This window comes from Leptopilina heterotoma, unplaced genomic scaffold, assembly GCF_015476425.1.
Source record: "Leptopilina heterotoma isolate Lh14 unplaced genomic scaffold, ASM1547642v1 Lhet_115, whole genome shotgun sequence".
In the NCBI taxonomy this organism is placed as follows: Eukaryota; Metazoa; Arthropoda; class Insecta; order Hymenoptera; family Figitidae; genus Leptopilina; species Leptopilina heterotoma.
The window spans coordinates 437,241-449,692 of NW_025110834.1; the positions used below are offsets into that span (position 1 = coordinate 437,241).

General features: G+C 25.3%; 1 protein-coding gene across 1 annotated transcript in view; it reads right to left on the reverse strand.

The window, feature by feature from the left end:
* Positions 1-1,048: 1,048 nt before the first annotated feature.
* LOC122508959 (ras GTPase-activating-like protein IQGAP1) overlaps positions 1,049-12,452 on the reverse strand; it is a 61,430-nt gene continuing 50,026 nt past the window's right edge. The window contains exons 19-26 of the mRNA XM_043622657.1: positions 11,706-12,040; positions 11,345-11,569; positions 10,788-11,178; positions 5,865-6,044; positions 5,593-5,722; positions 5,216-5,486; positions 4,842-5,123; positions 1,049-1,471 (exon numbers count right to left, since the gene is read on the reverse strand). Of these exons, the coding sequence (XP_043478592.1) occupies positions 1,111-1,471; positions 4,842-5,123; positions 5,216-5,486; positions 5,593-5,722; positions 5,865-6,044; positions 10,788-11,178; positions 11,345-11,569; positions 11,706-12,040 (2,175 nt within the window). The 3' untranslated portion in view covers positions 1,049-1,110. The remainder of the gene's footprint in view (positions 1,472-4,841; positions 5,124-5,215; positions 5,487-5,592; positions 5,723-5,864; positions 6,045-10,787; positions 11,179-11,344; positions 11,570-11,705; positions 12,041-12,452) is intronic.

A 12,452-nucleotide genomic window follows, 5' to 3' on the forward strand; every position in this document is an offset into this window, starting at 1 on the left:
GACGGTGCACATCATTATACCTCGACGTCAAACCTCCCGCTCAGATTATCTCACGTGCCGGAAAAATCCCAGGCTAATGGGCGCGAACCAAGTACCCTTGGTCCGCCCACCGAGCCAGGCATTTATCCGACCGAGCTAATCTGTCGGTCTCGGAGAGAAGGTTGAACGTAAAATCACGGTGTGATCAGAGTCTTAGGCGATGAATGGAAACTCATCATAATTTTCTACAAGATGTAGCGCTCTCTGACGGTTACTGTCACTGCCACTTGCGATTCGTGAATGGAAAAACTCGGTGAAATCACTCAGATTTACCGTGAACTTTCCCCCTCATTTAACCTTCTGAATTAGACACCGTCTTTTACGGTTCAAATTTCTCTCCGTGTAGAGGGCAGAAGCATGCTGGGAGCGTAAAGGCTCAGCTGTCAAAATGATTCGCATTACATTACTCTGGCCTTTCCCATTTTGCAATCGCGTTTCTTCAAGGATTAAAAAAATATTTTGGATTTAGGTAATTAAGAAGATTTGTGTCAATGGTTCGGATTCAGATTTTGCAAAAAGTGCTTGTGTGCAGAGAAAAACTCGTTCGAAAATGATTGTTTACCAATTTCACGTCATTTAAACCAGGCAGTGCCGTATTTGTTGGGTGATAGCGGTTTGTCGAATGTAATCTAGAAATTTCAGAGACCGTCGAACACCGTTAACTACAATATTGTATATTAATTTTCCACAACAATTGCTTTTTAAATTGTTTTCTAACTCGGGGAATAATGTTAATTTTAATAAATTATATTTTGTATTTATATTTATATTTAATAATTTTAATAAATTTAAAACAAAATAAGGGGGTGGAATTTCAAACATTTAGATAATCGACATTTAAAAAAGCACCATACTAGGTACCTTAACACCTAAAAGATGAAAGAAAATAAAGGTGTAGATTATTATTAACAAAAAGGCAATTGTATATTAGGAATGATGATGATAATGTATACTTTAATTATAAAAAAGTAATTATATTTACGCATTACATTTTATTACAAAAAAAATGATCGTACATTAATTATTAAAATAAATTAAATTAAACATATTTATAAAAATGACACAAAAATATTAAAATTTACCGTAAAACTTCCGATTTAATAAAAATAGTAATAAATTAACATTAATTTTTGCTCTACCAAACATATTCATAACCGGATAACCTTCAAATTGAAGTTCTAAAAGCTTTTGAATATCAATATCAATTTTTTCAATTTCAACACCCATAAATTTTCCTTTTACAGTAAAAACTCCATTGTTTTCAGTGGGTGCAATCTCAAAACTCACGTTTTTGAACTGACTATGAGGGAGGCCTTCTATTTCCAGAAGAACACCTTTTTCCTGTAATTTAGCTCCAGTATACCTCAATGTTGTTTTCGATTTCAATTTTCCATGATTGTGTTTTTTATTCAATTTTAAGGCGTGTAGAGAACTGTTAACAAAAGTCATTATTAAATATAAACATTATATATGTATGGAAAAGAAATTAATTAATATTTATCATCAATGCGATTTAATTCAAAACTCCAAAAAAAAAAAAAAAGATTAGATTCTCTAGTTTTTACCATCAAAATATTAATTTGGTCTTTTCATAGATTCAGAGAGAAAAAAATAAAATATTAATTCTTTTTTTTACTGAATTTGACATGGGAAACGTGACCCTCTTTAAATTTCACGTCAGAGACGAAACCTCTTATTTTTTTTAATTCTGTTAAAAAGATCACTTTGTCAAAATTATTAAGCAATAATCTAATTTAAAAATGATATTATTTAAATTGTTATGCATATTTTTCTCTATATAATTATATTGTAAATACAAACTTTGCATTATTAATTTTAAAAAGTAGCAAAAATCAGCTTTCAAACTTAAAAAAAAGTAGTAAAAAAGTAGCTATCGAAAAATTAAACTTGAGGATAAAAAAAATCGTTTTAGACACTTCACAAAACTGAGAAGAATTCCATTCTATACCTATTTTATTTTCCTGATATTTTCCTAATTTACATAAAAAATATTTACTTCTTTCATATCCTGATTAATGAAAGAATTAAAATATTTATAAAAATAATTTAATTCCTGCGAAGACTTTTAAAAAAATTGTTAAATAATAGATTTCTTTCGACTTATTTTTATGCAAATTTTAATTTAAATAATTGAATTCCTGAGAAATTTGTATTATTCATGAAAAAAATTGAATTCTTACGAAGATTTTTACAAAACAATATTTAAATAATTGAATTCTGTTTGGAAATTTTGTGAAGATTGTAGATATTAAAAATCATTGAATTGCGAAAAGTTTTTAAAAGTAATTAAATTTTACAAAGAATTCTATTATAATTTTTGAGAATAATAAAATGACTGTGTGGCATTTTATTAATTTTTTTTTTAAATAATTGAATTTCTAAAAAGCATTTTATTATTTATGAAAATAATTGAATTCTTGGAAACAATTTTATTAGTACTTTTTTAAATAATTTAATTTACAAGAAAAAATTTATTACTTTAAAAATAATTAATACAATTTTCGTGATGAATATTGTTATTTATGAAAAAAATTGAATTTTGCAAAGAATTTTATTAAAATGTCTCAAAATAATTGAATTTTCGGAAATAATTTTGTTATTTATTGACATAACTGAATTTTTTCGAAGAATTATTTATATAAATAATTGAATTCTTGTGAATAATTTTATTAAAATCCAAAAGGATAACTGAATTATTTAAAAAAATTTAATTAAAATTGTATTTAAAATAATTGATTTCTTTTGAACAATTTTTTTAAAATGTCTCAAAATAATTGAATTTTCGGGAATAATTTTTTTATTTATCGACATAATTGAATTCTTCCAAAGAATTTTAAAAAAACATTTTTTTAAATAATTTATTTTTTGCAAGGAATTGAAATTAGTTTTTTAAGAGTAATAAAATTTTTTGAGCAATTCCTGTAAAATTGTATTAAAAATAATTGAAATTCTGCGAAGAATTTTATTATTTATGAAAATAGTTGAATAGTTGCAAAGAATTTTATTAAAATTTTCAAAAATAATTGAATTCCTGAGAAGAATTTTATTATTTATGAAAATAATTGAATTGTTGCATAGGTAGAATTTTATAAAACATTTTTTTTTAAATTGAATTTCCATGAAAAATGTTATTATTAGTGAAAATAATTGAATTTTTGGATGAATTTGGTCAATTATTTTTTAAATAATTGAATTCTTTTGCGAAATTTCATGAAAATAATTATTGAATTTCCAATATTTTTTGCAAATAATTGAATCGTTTTAAAGAATTTGATTATAATTTTTGAGAATAGTTTTTTTATTTCTAGTATTAGGGAATTTAAAGTAGTGTAAATTCTAAAAAAAACAGAAATAGTAGCTTTTAGTGGCTGAAATCTAAAAAAAGTACTTAAATAGTAGCATAACGTAAAAAAAGCAGTAAATATTAGGTTTTAATTGATGAGTGCGAAACCTGTTAATATAAATAATAATACATCCACTTTAAAGTCCATTATAATCTTTAGATGGTAGAAACTAGAGAACATTTAAAGCTGAGAAACCTATAATAATTATAACAACCGCAAAAAGTAAAGTATTTAAATATAAAATTAGTTTTTATTTAAATAAGTTTTGAAAGTATTTAATTACCCGGGGCGCATGATTATTGCCCAAAATTCAATTTCATAATATTCAAAACATCGAAATTTTTATTATCGAAACGTCAATTCACATAATTTTCATATTTCGAAATACCATTCATCATAATTTTCATTTTGTCGAATAATCATTGATTCTAATTTTTAAATAGTCGAATTGTTTTTTAACATAATTTTTATTCTGACTAATGTCTATTGGTTAGAAGTATTAAATGTTCGAATTATCAATTCGTCGAATGCTCAAAATACAGAATTGTTAATTCGTCGAATGCTCAAATCATCAAATTTTCAATTCGTCGAATGTTCAAAACGTCGAATGCTAAAAACATCAAATTGTCCAATCGTCGAATGCTCAAAATGTCGAAATGTCAATTCGTCGAATCGTCAAAACGTCGAATTGTCAAAATTTCGAAAAATTTGTTTGATTTAAGTTAACATTAACTTAAAACAAACAAATGTTAACTTAAATCAAACAAATTTTTCGAAATTTTGGTAATTCGATGTTTTGACGATTCGACGAATTGACATTTCGACATTTTGAGCATTCGACGAACTAACAATTCGATGTTTTAAGCATTCGATGTTCTGAGCATTCGACGTTTTGAACATTCGACTACTTTACCATTCTACTATTTGACAAATTGAACAGATGGCGTTTCGACTATTTGTCCATTCGACTACTTTACCATTCTACTACTTGGCAATTCGAACAGATGGCGCTTCGACTATTTGAACATTCGACTACTTTACCATTCTACTACTTGGCAATTCGAACAGATGGCGCTTCGACTATTTGAACATTCGACTACTTTACCATTCTACTACTTGACAATTCGAACAGATAGCGTTTCGACTATTTGAGCATTCGACGAATTAACAATTCTATATTTTGAGCATTCGACGAATTGATAATTCGAACATTTAATACTTCTAACCAATAGACATTAGTCAGAATAAAAATTATGTTAAAAAACAATTCGATTATTTAAAAATTAGAATCAATGATTATTCGACAAAATGAAAATTATGATGAATGGTATTTCGAAATATGAAAATTATGTGAATTGACGTTTCGATAATAAGAATTTCGATGTTTTGAATATTATGAAATTGAATTTTGGGCAATAATCATGCGCCCCTAATTACCCTTTTCCAGTATGAAGATTTTCGAGACATTTTTGAATATATTGGTTGTAATATTCCACTTGCTCTTTATAGTAGTTACATTTCTCTTCGAGTTGCTGTTTCGTTTCCTGTAATGTTTGCAATTCTTTGTTTCGAAAAACTCGATATTTTCCTTTATTGCACAAATCTTTTGCCACTGCTGTTATAATGTTTTGATAACCATCTTTTTCTGTTACCAAACCATCAAGTTCAAGTTTATTTAGATATGAACGAAGTTGTAATTTGCAATCGTTTAGAGGCAGACTGAAAAATACAAAAGTGTCACAATAAGATTGAATCCAATTATTTATTTAATATAGTTTCTAAATGGAAATAACTGGTTAAATTTTATATACCTGTTATGAACTGTATTAAAATTAGAAGTCATCGATAAATAATGATCATCAGGCAATTTTTCTTGGATGTGTAACGGAGTAGATTCCAGTGCTTCAGATAATGTATTCCCCTGCAAAAACCGTATGCATGAAACTAAAAGCTCCTTTGTTTTGATAAACAGTTTATTTAAATTTGAATCTTCATTCTCCGGAATTTCAAATTTATTAGTAAGTGTCAAGCAAACTTCAGTTTTTCCATGTCGAAATAAGATTTTTTCATCTGTCGAATTGTCTGAAATGAGAAAATTTATTGTAACTTCCCAATCAACATTTTATAATATTTAATGTTATTGTTGTGATTTTAATTCTAAAATTTAAGAAATAACTATTTTTCATACTTAGTCCCAATAATGATGCAACAGTAGGCGTGGGACCCAAATCTTCAAGAAGTTCATGTAGAGAATCTAATGGATTTGGAGCAATTTGCTCTTGATATTGTTCCACAAGACCATGGGTATCGCATATTTCCTGTAATAAAAGTAGCATAACAAAACTGCAGTGTTAGATATGAAATGATTATAATGTCAAAATCTCATAAATAAAAATCGGAGAAAAACTTTTTTAGGAATTGATGTAACAATTAGAAAATTTATTTAAGAAAATAATTTACCTGCAAAGAGATATATATCTCAGGCTTTTCAATTAAAGTAGCCTCTGTATATTCATGAATTTTAAAATGCTCATCAATTTCTTCTATTTCACAACAAGATCGAAAGAAATTTTTAAACTTCTCATGGCATTCTATTATAAATGGATTTAAGCAAACCAAATGTGTTGCTTCATCACCAAACTAAAAAAACATACATAAATTTCATTAGATTGATATAAACATTAATTTGTAAAGTAGAATATGAAACAATTGCCATCAGTGTACTACTGTTTTTTTAGGGAACCAGTTCAGTTTTCTGTGAGTATTGCTAAAAGGAACTTAGTCAAAAATAAGTATAACTTATTAAATTCAAAATGTCGGGTGCCAAAAATGCCAAAAATGTTAAAAATTATCCATAATGCATCCATTATTTTTTTTTTAAATCTGACAATAAATTCGGATTCAGTGACCCTAAAATCCTTAAATATAACTAAATCAATTTTTTGAGAAAATTTTTTTACACCATTTTTAGTTGAAAAGCAATAATATTTTTTTAGTGTAAAACAGGATCATCTCGAGATAACACAAGGTTTATCAGACAGATTTAAAGACGCAGAAACAATTTCTGAAACTCTTAAATATTTATTAGTTTTCCCAACTGGAAAAGCTCAATTGTATATAATATATGAAATGAATTTTTAATGATATACCGAAACTCAAGTTTTTCCATAAACCAAAAACAGGGTTGACACAAAAATTTAATTCTAATTTTTCCCTTATTTCCAAACAAAATTTTGATTTTTTCCCTGATATTAAAGAATATTCTGATTTACTCTAAAAATGATTAGATACTATGAAAAAAATGTTCTAATAAATTTATTTACGAACTTCTTTAATTAAAAATTTATTCTTCGAAAACATCAACAGATGTAATTAAAATAAATATTTAATCATTATTTTTATTCCATAGAAATTAAAAATGTCAAATTTCAATAAGTTATAAAAATATTGCTACTGTAACTTCTTCAAAATTATTTTCATCATTTCAATTCAATTATTATTTTCTAGAATTTTCAATTAAAATTCTTCTATAAATCAATTATTTTTAATATTTTTTGACAAAGTTATTTGCGAATTCTCAAATCCACTTGTTTACAATTCAATTTTACGAAATTTTAATTATTCCAAACTTCTTTAATTAAATATATATATTAGAAAATAAAAACTTCATATAATTTTAAAAAATGTCAACTAAACTTTTTCAAAAAAATTATTTCCACAGAATTCTAGTCAAAAGTATGAAAAATTTTAATTTTCTAAGATTTTAATATGAAACCTTTTCAAAATTTAATTATTTCGAAAAATTCAGGCTATAATCATAGTCCCGTTTACTACTTAAATAAATAAATAATGCTTTAAATATTCAATTATTATCTAAATTTAAACTAAAATTCATTTTTAAATCAATTTTTATTAGAAAATTCTACGAGAATTCAATTATTTAAGTATAATTAAATAAATAATTTATTGAATAATTGAATGTTTCTTAAAATTGAATTCTTATAAAGCATTTTATGAAGAAAATTTTTAAATATTTAATTTTTTTAAAATAAAATTTTTTTTTTTATTTTTTAAAAAATAATTAATCTATTGAAGAATTGAATGTTTCTTAAATTTGAATTCTTATAAAGCATTTTATTAAGAAAATTTTTAAATAATTAATTTTTTCGACAAATTTTAATGAAATCTTTAAGGAATAATTGCATTTTACAAGGAATTCAATTAAAATTGTATTTAAAATAAGTGAAATTCCACGATAAGTTGTAAAATTTATGAAAATAATTGAATTCCTTAAATTATTGCGAAGAAGTTTATAAAAAATTTGTAAATATCAGAATTTCTGTGAAATTTTTATTATTCATGAAAATAATAAAATGTTTGCATAGAATTTTATTGAAATTTTAATTGAATTTTTTTAGAAAATTTTAGAAAAATTGTAAATATTGAAAATAATTGAATTGAGGAACATTTTTGAAAATAATTGAATTTTGGAGAAGAATTTTATGATTTTAAAAGATAATTGAAATTTTTAACAATTTTTTTTTTAATTTTCGAACATAATTGAATTTTTATTACTTTAACATTTAAAATGATTTCATTCGGTGTTCTGTTTACAGAATTATTAGTTAAAAGTATAAAAAATTCAAAGTTTCAAAGATTTTAATATGAAACCTTTTAAAAATTTAATTATTTCGAAAAATTCATGTTCTTAATATTCAATTATTATCTAAAATTCATTTTTAAATCAATATTCATTAGAAAATTCTGCAAAAATTCAATTGTTTAAATACAAAAATAAATAATTTATTGAATAATTGAATATTTTTTAAAATTGAATTCTTATAAAGAATTTTATCAACAAATTTTTAGATAATTGAATTCTTTAGGCGAATTTTAATACAATTTTTGAGAATAATTACTCACGTCACAATAATCACCGTAAAGAAACGGCTGCCTTTGTTCCCTTGTTACTTGATATACTTTTTTAAAATAATTAAATTCCTGTAAAATTTTTCTTATTTATGATAGGGGAGAGTGGGGCAAACCGGACCGGTGGGTAAACCGGACCCCCCTCAATATTTCCGAAATGGCGAAATTGGAAAAAGTGTTGTTTACAAATTTAAAACAACCATGTTTAGTATACCTAATTTTTTCAATCTGACAGTTTTAGCTTGCGTTTGTGCGACGAAGGGAGCAAAAGTTTTTTTTTTTAGTTTTTTTCTACACTTTCACGAATTTTTTCTTAAGGAAATTCTGAGGAAATCGTGTAATGTTTCCAAATATTAGGTCTTAGGTTTTGAGTACATACCTCAGGAATATTTACCACCAAAAACTTTGATGAATTTGCAAAGCGTTTCTTTTTGACAAACATTTATTCTCAAAATGGGCCTGTGAGGCAAACCGGACCGTTTTCGGTGGGGCAAACCGGCCATAGGATATTTCCATTCAATTAAAGTTTCATAAAAATTATTTTTAAATAAAATGTTTCTTTCATTAAAATATTTACTTACAATGAAAAATAATTGTCTTCCAATGAGAATTGGACCCTTTAATATTGTTTCTCTGATAATGACAAACATTTTTATTTTTTTATTAAAAAAATGTTTATTTCATTAAAATTCAATCCTGTATTATTATTTTCATTACTACAACCATTGTTTACATGATTCTTTATGTTTTTTATTATTGTAGATTATGTAAATGCAATATTATAAATAAAAAACCAAACGGTCAGGTTTACCCCAGGGGGTGGGGCAAAGCGGACCGTTTGCAAAATTTTTTAAAGTTAACACATCAACTAAACAATAAAAGATAAAGTATAAGTGTCTCTGGGAAAAAGTTGCGCAATTAAATGATCTTTCAAACAAGCCATCGAAAAATGAAATCGGTTCATTCGTTTAGTCACAAGAGTCAAAAAACCGTTAGGGGGTCCGGTTTGCCCCACTCTCCCCTAATAATTGAATATTTTCCTAGAAATTTATCAGAAGTTTTTTAAAATAATTCAATTCTTTTGGAAAATTTTATTAAAATAGTACATATTGAAATTCATCGAATTGAGAAAAATTTTTGAAAATAATTGAATTTCGGTGAAAAATTTTGTTATTTCTCAAGATAATTAAAATTATGACGATAATTTTATATAAATTTTTGAAAATAATTGAATTTCTGCAAAAAATTTTATTATTTTTTAAAATAATTGTGTTTTTATGAGGAATATTTTTATTTATGAAAATAAGTGAATATTACAGAGAATATATGTGACCGGGTCTGAGAAAAGGGACATACTTACCAAAAAATGGATTTTTTTATGATGGTTTCTTATAGTTTAAGGTCCTAGAAATACAATGCAATCAGTCTCGATTGTTAAAAAAAAAATTTTGCAATTGTTTAAAGAAATTTAAAAAAAAAAATTTTTTAATTTTTTTTATGAAAATATAAGTAATTTTAAGACAAAAATCACTCTTGGTTGTCTAAATGTCAAGAATATTTCCCCTAGATCTTAAATTGAATGCCTAAACCATTTACAAAAAATTCAACTTAATTCATCGAGGATGATCCCCAAGTATACCCGTCATCGGCAACCTGGTTGTGCAAGTCAAAAAATAACTATGGATTATTGGAGAGTTCAGAATTATTCATTATTGTATCAGTTCTGAACTTGCATAAAAAATTTCAGACCTCTAGGACATCTGGAAGTCTTTTAAATTAATTTTGAAAATTCCATAATTTGATTTTTGCAAAGTAAATTGTTTATAACAATAACAGGGTTGTTTGAACAATTATTTAAACATGAAAATCGGATTCAGCATAAAAAAATACATAAAGAACACTCATCATGTTAATTTAAATGTAAAATGTTTCAAGAAATCTAATTTATTTGGATAGAAAACTTTAAAAGCGTTTTTCTCGAAAAGTTGATTTTGGTAAGTAGGTCCCTTTTCTCAGACCCGGTCACATATATTAAAAAATTTAATTAATTTCAGAAGAATATGAATTTTTAATATTTCTCAAAAAACTAAATTCTTTTAAATTTCTAATTAAATCTTTTCGAAATTTAAATTTTCTAAAATTTCATATTGAAACCTTTTGAATGAAGTTCATTTATTCAATTCTTTTAAAATCCAATTATTTTTGAAATATTTTAGTAAAATTATTCATTAAATAATTTGTAAGTAATAATAATTTTATGATAGTTCTTTAAGAATTATGTTATTTAAAAATAAATTATTGTCAAAAATGGAAAAAAATTGAAGGATTCGTATTTGTATTAGTCTGTTTCCCACAAATAAAATAAAGTGCTCAAAATTAATAATACTAATAAATACTATAACTTAAAAAACACAGTACAGAGATGGCAATTTACCTGTATATTTAAAAACTTACTCCTTTTTTAGATGCTGCAAACTGCAAAATTTTCGCAATGCTTGCAAGATTTCGTCTTTGATCATTTGATAAAGATTTGTCAACGGGCAATGATATTATTTCAAAAGCATCTGGAGCTACTATCGCTGCATTAATAAAGTGATAGTAAATGAGATTTCCAATAACTTTCAACATATCTTTTTCTAGTGCATTTGGAAATTTTTCAGATAGTGTTTCATTTAGAACTTTCGACATATACAACATTCCATAAGGAATTAAATTTTTTGAAGCAATTATTCGTGATAAAAGTTCTTGCACTGTAATTTGCAGTAATTTCAAACCACTGTTCAATCTTTGTCTGACTTCGTCATATTGCAAAGCCTGTTGATGAGTAACCGTGTAAGGAAGGTCTCTAGAAGCAAAATATTTCTTCGTTACAAAAATTAATAAAGTAAAATCAATTTTAGAGGCGTCTGTTTCATCCAAATTGAAAATTAATGTAATAACGAATAATGAATCAATTTCTAACAACAGAAAACTATATTCTCTGAATGAGTAAAGAATACAAGAAAACTTACAAAGCCTCTCCAGTTTCCATTTCGAGTTGATTACGCCAACATTTGTAAATGTCAACAGGATTTGTTTCAATATTTATAGTTTTATCCGAGAGAATTTTCTCAATACAAGGTCCAAGAATTTGCCGCAATGCTCGTTGACCATTTATTTGCCTGGCATAATTAACAGCCATTTTTAGAACAAGAGGATTCCCTGTTACTACCTCTGAAGGTTTTTCAAATTTACACCTAAATTAAAAATTATATTAGTTAATATACCACAAACATTATTGACAACTGACATAGAACGAATTTTAAAATAATAATACATATTATGAAAAATAATTATTTACTACACTGAAAGAAAATTATTAGAACAAATTACCTTATTTCCTCTCTAAGTGCAGTTCCCAAAAGTTTTAAAAGCAAATACTCCTCCCTAATGTTCGAACCGAAATTAAAAACAGTTAAAATAACATTTTGCAAAAACTTGTTCGATTTACTTTGTGGTAATAAAAATAGTAATTTAGATAAATATGTTGGATTCGTTTGTAATGCATAAAATAAATGTTGATATCCTTCGAGCATTTTACGTCCTTCTTTGGTAAGTGATCTCAGTCCTTTCGAAATTGTTGATTCAGAAAATGAATCTTTACGATGACTTTTGATATATTTTGCTTTCGCTAAAGATTCTAAATTTTTTCCATGTGCGACGACATCCTGCATTTCATTTAATACAATTAATATCAACTTTACGATAGTATTAAAAAAAATTTAATCGTACTTGCAGGCCTCGGATCGACTTTAAGGTGCAAAAAAAAGTCGCTTTAGTCGATTTAAAATAGAAAAAAAGTCGTTTATTTCATTCAGTGTCAACAGAAAAATTTTGTTTTTTATTCTTCTGCTCTTTCACTAATTTCTAAATTAAATTATTTAAAACTTGAATAATTTCGTTAAATAAATATTTAAATACTTTTTCTTTGTTTTTATACGGGAATAAAATTTTTTAAATTTCTATTTAAAACCCTCTAAAATTTAATAACTTCTAAAAATTGCAACTTTAATTCTCTTAAAATTCAATTTTTTTCTAGAATTTTTAATCAAACTTCTTCTCGAAATCAATTATTTTTAA